General features: G+C 34.1%; 2 protein-coding genes across 2 annotated transcripts; both read right to left on the bottom strand.

The window, feature by feature from the left end:
• Positions 1-2,182: 2,182 nt before the first annotated feature.
• On the bottom strand, positions 2,183-5,511 carry LOC118034364 (tRNase Z TRZ2, chloroplastic). Its single transcript, XM_035039672.2, has 8 exons — positions 4,939-5,511; positions 4,179-4,341; positions 4,017-4,087; positions 3,611-3,706; positions 3,419-3,532; positions 3,082-3,150; positions 2,881-2,955; positions 2,183-2,382 (listed from the first exon to the last, which is right to left on the bottom strand). Exons 1-8 carry the CDS (start codon positions 5,359-5,361, stop codon positions 2,293-2,295), a joined length of 1,101 nt encoding a protein of 366 aa, XP_034895563.1. The 5' UTR covers positions 5,362-5,511; the 3' UTR covers positions 2,183-2,292.
• Positions 5,512-5,821: 310 nt separating this feature from the next.
• Positions 5,822-10,056, bottom strand: LOC118034277 (putative BPI/LBP family protein At1g04970). The gene is made up of 6 exons (XM_035039555.2): positions 9,579-10,056; positions 8,717-8,856; positions 7,869-8,220; positions 7,200-7,448; positions 6,328-6,453; positions 5,822-6,237 (listed from the first exon to the last, which is right to left on the bottom strand). The coding sequence occupies exons 1-6, from the start codon at positions 9,987-9,989 to the stop codon at positions 6,055-6,057; spliced, it is 1,461 nt and encodes a 486-aa protein (XP_034895446.1). The 5' UTR covers positions 9,990-10,056; the 3' UTR covers positions 5,822-6,054.
• Positions 10,057-11,586: the final 1,530 nt, after the last annotated feature.

The following is an 11,586-nucleotide window of genomic DNA, read 5'->3' on the forward strand; positions in this document are numbered from 1 at the left end:
AGCGGTTGCTTTTCAAATAATTTTTCGTGCTGAAATGCATGCCAATGATGTTTTTTCATTTTCTAAAAATCATTTTTGATATCAGCACATCAAAACGATTCAAAAAAATACAAACCGCACTCAATTTTAGCAAAAACAAAAAATTAAATTTTTTGGAAACGCAGGTTAAACCGCGTTTCCAAACTGCCTTTAAAAAAAACCGTTACAACACTCTCAAACATAGTATAATATCTAGCCTTAAAAAAAAATAATAATGAATGAGTCATGTGTGTGTCTGCTCCCATGTGATTTTAAATTGAATGATCTATAAAAACTTAAGAGAAAAAAAAATATGTATATTATAGAATAATATAAATTATATTCTGGAGTCTTACTTAACATTTTAGACTTTTAGGTTGAAATATTTCTTTGACATAATATTAAAATTTTAATGACTAAATAGTCATGAATTCAAATTTCACCAAACTCATTCTCTTCTAATTAAAATCTAAATAATAGCATAATATAGTATGTGTCTCTGCAAATTTTAAACCCAAAAAATTTTAACTTGAAGGAATATATATAATATAAATTATATTTTAAATTCCATGTAACAACTTTAATTTTTAAAATAATTTAATATTTTGGATTCATATATGAGATTTGCATGTTGGGCCGGCCATATCCATAACATACTCTGCTTACACAGCAACAACAAAACCATCTCATTAATTTTATAGGCAAGAGGTTTTTCAATCACAACATAAGGTTTTCTGTGGATGTTTCAGGGAATTGCACTCTTAACCTCGATAAACCAGATCCCATCTTCAAAAACAATTTTATGCCTTTGTTGCTAGCCAATGCATCTCTACTTTTCACCTCTGTGTTATAAAACAGATTGATTGGTTCTGTGCTCTTGATATGGCATCTGAACAGCTGACATGTAGGGCCCGTTTTTCCAAGTGTTGACTAAGAGTCCGTTTGGCTAAGCGTTTATACCTGCGTTTATTGTGTAACAGTTGCATTGAAGTGTTTGGTTATAAATCAGCCGTGATTTTTTATATGTGGGCCCTACCATTATCTGCGTTGCAAACGCTGTTTTGTTGAAGCTGAAATTTCATGCTTCTCGCTGCGTTCCTACCTCTCGCCTCTCGTTACTCCACTGTTACCATACCTGTGAGAGGCAGGAACGCAATATGTATTTTTATATTGGGAATGCCTTTAACATGAGGGGTCCTCCATTTGGTTAATTGCGCCGACAATACACCAAAAACCATTAATTGATGTGAAGAAGAAAAATCATGAAACAACAAATTGGCTTGAATCCAAAACGCTTTATAATTAGAATGCTACAACAGATGAAAAGTGTAGCATGCTATTTTGGTCAGACCGGTTCCGGCCAAATCAGGTCCAGTTCAAAGCTCAAAATATATTGAACCGGGTCCAACCCAGTAAAATAAAAAATAAAAAATATTTTTTTTTATTTTTTAATTATATTTTATTCAAAAAACTAATATTTAACATTATTCAATGACACTACATAAATAAGACAGAGATCGCTTGATGACATATCATTTGCAAAATTTGATCGCAATCCTAATTTTGTTTTTGATTATATTTTACCTGATATTATTACGTGCTTAAGAAACCAAAAAAATTGTAATCCTTATCGGATGTATTTCATACGTGATGGAAATATAGATAGTTTAATGAACAAATAAAAAATATTTTATATAAAATATTATTTATTTCATGATGTAATAGTAATAATTAAATCCACAATATTTAAATTAAAAACCATCAATATTAATATATATTTTTTAAAATTATTTTATAACCTCAATTTCAAAATCATTCTTAACCAAACACATTAAACTACTTTTTCTTCAACCTCAATTTCAACCACAGTTTTAACCAAACACCTATTTTTTCAAACCAACCTCAACTTAAAGTACTTTTTATAAAACAGCTTTTTTTAAACCACAACCACAACCGCTACCGCAATACCAAACACACTCTAAATCTGCATCTTTTGCAGCTTCTGGATATGGAGTCGATGAAATGAAATGGCGGGCATCATCTTTAATATACATATACTGGGGGTGGTTTTGTTTATACCCTCGGGCGCCCAGATTTCAAGACGCTTGATGTTGCACTCATAACTGGTTTAATTGGTTCCAACGACTGGATAAGTACAGATTAGTTCTCTCTGAATCATCATATGGTCACATTTCAAGTTCCTGATTAAAAAGAAATCACTATTTAACAAATAAATTACAAAGACTAGTGAAGTTTTCTACAATTTCATATCCACTATGAGTACATTGATTTGAAACCTTCTGTCAGAGGAACTACTTTTGCTGACACCCTGGATTGCAACTTCAACACAGCTTCCCGTATGTCCTGAAATTAGCAGAATCCATTTAGAACAGATTCAGTTGCTGATGAACCAAGGTTCCTCCTTGCATCTGATACGATGATTCAGAGGAAAAGGCACAGGAAAGGAAAATGATGAAAAAACAAAATGTCCCTATTTGTAACATTCTTTCAGAAGGTGGGTAGTTTTGGGGGTGATTCAAGTAATCTTTGCACCTGGAACTGAACATCCATCATCAGTTAAATTAGGACCATATGATTAATCACGTATGTTTTTGGGCATGGAAGATTTTCCAAATACAGAGCAGCTAACCCGAGTTGAGTTGTAAATTATCAATTTAACCAATTTTGCTAAGATTTCTCATAAAAGAGACCTGCAATCCTAAGTGCAAGGATAGCACAATTCCCATCATCTTGCATTTTGATCTATCTATTTATCTTAGTCATACGCAGAGTGTCCCACTAGGTTACTGGGTTAAAGGTAACAAAAAACAATTATATGGCTTGGTTCATTTCAATTATCACCTCTATACTGTAGCGGGAGGAGAAATGAGTCAACAAGATTGCTTTACTCCGGATCCATTTGGCATTTTCAATAATCTGCGGTGTGAACAGGATCATGTCTCAGAATTGCAAGAATGAATGGAAAACATTCTGTACGGTTATTGACCAAAGACAATCCAAGGTAACTGTAAAATCACGATGGGAGAATCAACATTCTTATACCTCAAACAAATGGGTATGGCCCCGCTGTCGTGCATGCTCAGTGGTAAAATCTTCATCCAGGAAAGTTGCCTGAAAGACATTAGCTTTAAGACTTCAACTGATTCTGGATAATGAAAATTAATTTGGATTCTGAAATTGTTCAAGAAAAAAGAAGAGCATAAACAGCAGTAATAACTCAACTCCTTGAATAGATGCCATGATTTCAGAATGATCATCGGAAAAGAAATATTTCCGAGGATGAAGTTGGCTTTTCCATGTTCATAAGAAACCATACACCTTGCGTATTAAGAATAACCAGAAAATGATTCTACAAGGTAAGAGATACTTTAATCTATACCTCAGTTATTAGAACTTTTGCCCTCAACGCATCTGCATTACGCGGATCAAGCATGTACTCTGCTGTGGTATCTCCAGTAAAGGCCACCTCAGGGGACAATATTATGTCTGTAATCTAATTAAAAATGCAAGCTAAAATGAGCATTTAGTAACTAAAATTTTCTACCAAGACTATGTTGCAGAAATTGCAAACCTCAACACCAGACTTCTTCAATTTCTCTATTTGTTTTCCTTTGAGATGAATGTATTGTTTCTTCAATTTTTTCCTCACCGAATAGATGACATAACCCTGGATAAAACCGAGTGATTTCATACACTTAAGAGATGAACAGTCTCAAGATTTCAAACATTATATCCAAATAATAATCAAATCTCGGCCTCAAACCTAGCATCAGTTTTCCAAGCACTATAATGGACTTGGAACACATGGTCTTTAGATCAAGGTTTCTGCTACTTTCCTGAAATAATTCTCTACAAAAACTGGTATATCTTGGGTGGTCTGACCACTCGTGAGTCATAATTATATTTCTTTTCTTGTAGCTTTTAGACTTTTTTGAAGAAGAAAATACGAAGAGAAGAAACAAAATGATGAAACACACCTGACTGGGTATAACATGTTGAGTTCTGAATGGTCGGACCACAACATCATTCCGCAATTCATATGTTTCACCTGAACTTGAACTTGAACTTGTGAGTTGTGTTCAGCATAAACACTAACAGATTATATACATAGACAAATCTAGCAAGCTAAAGGGGCATACCCACATCCAATGCAACCAAATCAAAATTAAGCTCTACTTGCCCCATTGCCCTGTGAATGTCAAATAGTTTCTCAACATCCTCTTTGATACACGGAGGGACAAATATTGTTGGAGGCTTTAAGCTGTACAAACCACGACTAGCCACATACATTGGCAGCCCACCCTGTGTCAGTAAACGTGAAATAAGCTCATGACAATATTCAAGGCCAAAAGTGAAACAGAGTGCCTAAAATATAATAAAACAGTAAACAATGACAATCATAGCAATACACATGTTTAAGTGTCAAAACATTATGGTTTTTGCAACATTATATAGTTTATCAATCTAGATAATAACTAGAAATCTCCTTCAGTTGTTATTACTGAAAAAGGAATTCAGCTTAACTTTCTTCCAGATTCCCCTCCAACCTAACATCCAGTTTCTAATCAATAATAACAAACTCGCCAGATCATGGTTTCAGCACATCCTCGCATAACTTCACACAACACCATGTATAGTGTGTGTGTGTGTGTGTGTACACAACTTAAACAATAGCATTATAAGAGCCATAAACCAAAAAAGCTCTAGTGGTTAGCTTAATGCCACCATATTACATAACATCCATATTCAATTCTGACAAAGACCAAGCATAACCCACAAGTCTTAGAAAATAGAAGCGTTAACCTCAGCCAATTAGGGAAAGAAGAGAACACGTTTTTTTTTTATTTCTTCATAAAAACAAGGGATGCCGAAAACATGAGTAGTAGAGAAAAAACCAACAATGTGATCAAGATGGGCATGAGTGATGAAGACAAAATTCTGGTGAATAGCTCTGGTGGGGCACCTCCCAATATCAAAAGCACACTTAAACTCTGGTATAATTATACAAGTCTCTTGGCCTCCAATGGACAGACCCTCAATTGCATACCCTCCCAAGTCAATTCCTTTACGGATAACAGCAGCACGGGCCTTTCTGTAGTCTTCTTCTTCCTCAATAGCACGCCCGATTTCTGATAAAAAGCTGGAGGCTTTGACTATGAAGGGCTTGTTTTTAATTTTGAGAGGGAGGAAATGAAAATTACGGGTTGTTAATGTTGTGGGTTTTCCTTTTCCATGGAAAATACTGGGGAGGTGCTGAAAAGGGAAAAGTGATGGGATTTTAGGATTGGGAGGTGATGAGAATAAAGGGATAGAGATTTGCATTTTGAGGAAAAGAAGACCGCATAAAGAAAGAAAGGGTTTTAGAGAGGCTTTGGATGAGTGGTTAGTTCAATCTTCAGACCACCTCCTGAGGTTGTGTCGTTGAATTTCTAACACCAGTCCTCGCTTCATGGAGATAAGTTGCGATGAGATTTGAGAGTCCTAATTGGGTTTAATATTATGTAATTGGTTATTTTTTTAAATTAATTTTTAATATCTGCATATTAGAATAATTAAAAAAATCAAAATTAAATTAATTTTTTTAAAAACGCAAAAAAAAAAAAAAAATCTCTTAGATGTACATCCATTTATCATAGAAAATAATTTTTGGCTGTTTACAATCATGAAATTCCTCTCGGGAGAACAATCAATTCCGGAAAAAGACGGGGAATCTCGGAATTTATCAGTTCTTCTCGTCATTGAACTTAAATAAGACAGATAATCAGCTGAAAAACGACTCGGATTATACACAATCAACTTTATTAGTATGCAATGTGCAAGTCGCTGAAAAGAATACAATAACATCAAAATCACAACACCTCAAATCTATGGATCTTCTATGTTACCGCACAATTTGTGCATTTCTGTGGGGAACGCGCCCCGAGCTTTACATGAACATTATACAAGGGGTGTATGCCTGCTTTGATGGAGCTTGAGTGTAAACATAAATGAGGTCGGCTAGAGAGGCCCAGAAGCCTACTTGATACTCAAGGACTCTCTGAACTCCACATCGCCACAAACTGTAATTTTTGATCTTGAGAAGATAATTTCAGCATTCTGAACAGTGAAACCATGAATGATGGGCAAGGGGAAACCTTTTGCTAAATGTGCATTTGCTTGCGGCACGAAAACGGTTTGGATAAGTGTCCACATAAGTGGCTGCAACGGGAGAAGAACATTAAATATTTTACCAAAAATAACAAGAAAAAACATTGTTCTTTAAAGAAAAGGCCTTTCAGAACAAACTACCTGAATAAGATACATCCGAAGATTGCCAATATTGCTCCACTTTAATGACATGGAAAAGTCATTCAATTTCACGCTGCCAACAAGGTTGTTGCCTGCAATTCCAACTGAACCTGATCCGCGAATCACCTGTGTGAACATGTAGCAAATGGGCAATGCTAACCATTAAAAGGATAGTGAGATCTTCCCTCAAATATTAAAGGAAATAATAATAGTTAATGGTCATGAATAGCTTTTAAGTTGCACAAATGTGGAGTTTGGAAATGTACGATGTAGAAGCTTCTAAGGAAAACAAATGCACTGAGAACAAAGGTATGAGTTGAATTGATGTGATGCAGACAGGAAGGTTTACTATTGCAAATTGCTATTGAACAACTGTGTAACCAGAATTTTTCTACTCTTCCAGCAAGTGATGCAACGAAAACTGTAAAAATTTCTCAAGATCAGAAACCCAATTGAAATGCAGTGAAAGTACCGGTATCATACTATCTACTATAGTTTTTCATCCAAATATAACAGAGCATAATCTATGAGTACAAACAAGTATATTAAAAAAGTACATTATGTTTCAAACTTGGGCAGTGGTGAAACACAGTGTCATAGTATATGCTTGTAGAAAACATTTGGTAGAAGCAGTGGGGTCATGCTATTTGATCAGCATCCATAATAAATTACTCTAGACAATATGCTAGGATTTGATATTGTTTCCCACAGGCCACCAACATCAAATGTGACAGATTGATTGTTACACCATCGAGTCATAATTCTTGATAAAAAATAAGAAATAAAAGAACAGAATAAGGTCCAGCACAAATATAAAATAAACAGTGATTAAGATTGTAGAGCGTTTCTATATCTCTATCAAACCAACTTACCAGTGAAATGCATGCAACTGGTATTACTTGGTCTGCTTCCAATACATCAATTATCAAGTCTGCGTAAACCGTTGCATCGAGATTGTGTTCAGAAATCCTTAAGATAGGAGGAGATGACAAAGAGAGATTCATATTCATGTCATCATTTGGGTATTTCTTGTACAATTGCGGAACAATAAATCTCCATCCAGCGGTGTTTAGAAGAGACTGATCTGGTATTTTATCCACAATCCATTGCATAAATTTTGCCTGGCCAAAGAAAATTACAGATATTAAAATCTAAGTCAGGCAAGTAAAGGATATGATTGTATACCACACTAATCACATATCTTCACCAAAATCCCAGCTCAGTTCTTCCAAAATTACCACCACAAGTTTGGAATTTTGGGGCGTAAGTCTATCAAATATGAGTTGATTGGATTCAGTACTGATGAAAGTAGGGTCATCTACTCCAATATGATGAGATAGGTTAAATGACACTCAATTACCCTCTTCATGAATCAATCCTAAATGTCCTCAAATACAACAGGTTCAGCGAATAAAACTAACTTGAGAAGAAGCAGAAGCAACTGAGAATTCCAATGGTCAGTGTCAACAGGCTTTTGGCTCTACAGCATTAACATGGGATTCAGAACACAACAGATAAAATATAACAGATTCGAAACTTACATCATAATATAAGGCTGAAGCAGAATTGAAAACAGCCTCATCCAGAGAAATTCCAAGCATTTTAGTTGGTTCAGTGCACAAAACTGAAGGCAGTGTATTTTCATAGTAATACATGGGGATTGGAACCTTTTTCCTTGCTGTGAATAACCCGTTGATGTCAAACCCAACAGAAGAATTACTCAATGAAGGGTTGTCCACAAAAGTTACATTTATTGAAGCATCATCATCCACAGGAATCTCTTTCGGAAGAGATTGCAGAAACAAATCAAGCTTTAAAATTCCTTCTCCAAGATTCTGGGTAATAGCATTTTCCACTGCAGACCCTATTTGCTCTTCAAATGCATCTATCATCCTGGAATATGAGAACAAAAGGTATTACCATACATGAGATATAACACTTTGATCCTAAGGATCATCATCAGGTAACTTCATAGAGACTAAGTTTCTCCCGTTCTCTACCCTAAACTAATGGGGGTTGAGGAACCTAGGAATAGGGCTTTCACCTCATAAAGGTCAGGGACTAGACAAGAAGGGTTAACATAGTTAGTACCTTTTGATTAAGTTTGCTAATTTGTAGATTTTGTGAAAAAAAAAAGATGGTCAGGCACTAAAATGGTGTGTGTTATTTATCTCAAAATATTAGCTGATCTTTGGAATATACTGGAAGAGGCAAAACATCAGATCTAGAAATAGGTTGTTGGACAAAGAAAATAGTAAACGCTGGCCTATAGTATGCAAAACACAAAAAGCTCAGCCAAGCATTAACAGAATATGGAAGCAACAAATTAGATTTGAGGTAGCATGGTGCTTCGCAATCAAATGGGAGTTTCCTGTAAAGAAGAGCCTACCCTTGATAGAACCAAGATGCTCCTCCATCCAATTTTATAGATATATCTTTAACATAACAACCACAGTCCATAAGGGAGAGCTTCAGAGTTCCCTCCTGGTTCTTCAGGCCTAATGTGAGCCCCACTTCCATGCCTTCAACCTTACCCAGAAGCAGCACTGATCAATTTCCCTTTGTTATCTAAGCGACAAAATATGAGCAGACAAACACAGAGGAAGCAGACAATTATCCAGCTTACATACAAAACATTATACCTTTTGACATCCATGTACACCTCAAGTTATATAAACATTTAAAGAAAAAAAGAAGAGCAAGTTTAGGAACAATCATGAGTTCAAACATTTTAGCCTTGTCAAAATATCTCAACACACTAGCCTAACTGCCCAAGTATTGGTGCACAACATAATCAAACTTGAATTGTATTTAACGCCGACAACGCTAATCAGGATTAAGCCCCGCTTTAACAAATTAAATAAATGGCATTCAACTAAACTTTGAACTCCCTAAGCTGTATACCTTTCCCAGGTCCAATAAAGTCAAATCAATTAAGAAAAACGACATGATAAACAACAACCACATTTGTTCAAGAACACTCAATGAGAAACTCTTACAATGATTCCAATTCATAATCTAATTACATTCCTTCCATAAGCAATTATTGCAACTCAATCAACACAACATAGCAACTAAAGTCCACCCCTAAACACAACCGCATGCCATAAAACAAAACCCACTTCAATGCACTCAAGAAAAGCATCAAGTTTGCCCATTAACAACTTAAACTTCCCTGTAAGCCTAAAAAAGCAAAACCCACAAGCTCAAAACCAATAAATACTACTCTAATAAGAAAAAGAAACTCGTACCTGAACAGAAGCATGGCCTTTATCAGAAATCTCCACAGGAAAAAGCCAAGTACTATATTCATAAGACCAATCCATACTCAAATTACAAGTGGTCCCAGAAGCAACAATTGCAAGGCCAGTATCACCAGGCTTGACATAAGAATCCAATACTTGGAGCTGGTAGATGGTGATATTGGAGAGTAGCATATGGACATTGCCCAAAAAAGGGAATTTAGCAGTTTTAGTAATGTTGGGAAGTTTGAGAGGAATGATTGAAGAAATAGCTTGAGTTATGAGCAAATTCTTGAGGAAATCAAGGCCTTGTTGGGATATGACTATAGTAGTGAAGGCTTCTTGTTCTTGTTGGATTTGCGAGGAGGGAATTAGCAAGAGACAAGTTATTAGGAGACAGAGGGGAAGGGTTTGTGCCATTTTTGGGTTCTTGATTTCCTCTCTATTCTTTTCCTTTGCGTTCTGGAGTGAAGGAAGGAAAAGTAATTATTGGATGGAGAAAAGGAGGAGTATGGTAGTGGTACCGTCGTGTCATTGGCACGTGGCATGTGATGTAAGATTTCTTTGTTACATAATGTCACAAATGCCCATGTAATTCGCTTGGTTTAGTTTACTCCGCACCAACCAAACTAATTTTGAACATAAACTAATTATTCAACCGTGCTATTCTGAGGGTTTGATTAAAAATTGTGTAAGGATTAATTTTATATGTTTAAAAACAACTTTATCAATTTTTAAAAATTATATTGAATAAGAAGAATTTTAAATAATATTTTTTAATATTAAAATAAAATATATTAGATTAATTTGGATTAATCCGATTTAACATGTTAAATTCATAACCTGGATTATGAAATTTTGATAACCTCATAAAAAACAAATCGAAACATAAATTATGAAAATATAACTCTCAATCAATCCAATATTAAAATATAAAATTAAAAAAAAATAAAAAAAAACAACATATAACATATCAAACCTGCTATCCAGGTCATAAAACTGAAATAACATCATAAAAAAATCAAACAAATTACAAATTTCAACTCTTAATTAGTTCAATATTAACGAATGAGATTAAAAAAAATCGATTAAAAATAGCATAAAAAAACAAAGTCAATTAATCAATTTCATGACCATGTCACGAGATTAAGATAACCTCATTGAAAAAAACAAAAAAAAAAAAACATGATTATCCACGGGTTAACCTGCCAAATATGTGAATTTAGTCATGAAACTAATATGTCCTCATAAATATCAAATCAAAATAAAATATGAAGCCCAATCATCAATCGATCTAATTGGAATCCAATATTAAATTATAAAATTTATAAAGAGTTTTAATTAAAAATGACACCAAAAATGAGATAAGGACAACCTAATAAAGCCAAAGCAAAGATGAAGTGTTCATTTCAATTAAAAAGAGAAAAAAATAAGTTAATCGAGTTAACCCGCCAAACCCACGACTCGAGTTATAAGACGGGGACAACCTAATAAAAAACAAATTCAATGTTGAAAAACCAGTGATCATGGTCATGAGACCAACGATAGCCTCTTAGAAAAAAAAATAAAAAACCAAAATTTAACCCATGTAAAAATTACCAAAACTTGTGACATTGATCATGAAACTAAGACGCCCCCTATAAAATAAATCAAAATTAATCATGAAACTCAATTCTCAATTTATCCAATATTGAATGATAAAACTGGAAAAGTTTCAATTAAAAAAACACAAAAAATAACATGAGTTAACTCAAGTTAATTTGTTAAGCACTATTATCAGATCATGAGATCGAAATATCCTAATAGAAATCAAACAAAATAAATTATAAAACTTAATCCTTAATCAAATTAATATTAAATGATAAAAAAATAAAAATTAATTAAAAAAATCTAAATCAATCAAATTAACTAGCCAAATTTATAATCCATATTATGAGAATAAAATAACCCAATAAAATACACACTAATCTAATAAACATATAACAATATATGTAAGAAGGAGATCTTTCTCTTTTAG

This window comes from Populus alba, chromosome 14 (assembly GCF_005239225.2).
Source record: "Populus alba chromosome 14, ASM523922v2, whole genome shotgun sequence".
Taxonomy (NCBI): Eukaryota; Viridiplantae; Streptophyta; class Magnoliopsida; order Malpighiales; family Salicaceae; genus Populus; species Populus alba.

Coding starts and splice junctions, on each gene's coding strand:
- LOC118034364 (XM_035039672.2), bottom strand. CDS start 5,361: ATGCAAATCTCTATCCCTTTATTCTCATCACCTCCCAATCCTAAAATC. Junction 2,956..3,081: donor GCCATACCCATTTGTTTGAG/GTATAAGAATGT, acceptor TTCACACCGCAG/ATTATTGAAAATGCCAAATG. Junction 2,383..2,880: donor CCTCCCGCTACAGTATAGAG/GTGATAATTGAA, acceptor TGCTAATTTCAG/GACATACGGGAAGCTGTGTT.
- LOC118034277 (XM_035039555.2), bottom strand. CDS start 9,989: ATGGCACAAACCCTTCCCCTCTGTCTCCTAATAACTTGTCTCTTGCTA. Junction 8,857..9,578: donor AAGGCCATGCTTCTGTTCAG/GTACGAGTTTCT, acceptor CTTCTGGGTAAG/GTTGAAGGCATGGAAGTGGG. Junction 8,221..8,716: donor GCATCTTGGTTCTATCAAGG/GTAGGCTCTTCT, acceptor CTCATATTCCAG/GATGATAGATGCATTTGAAG.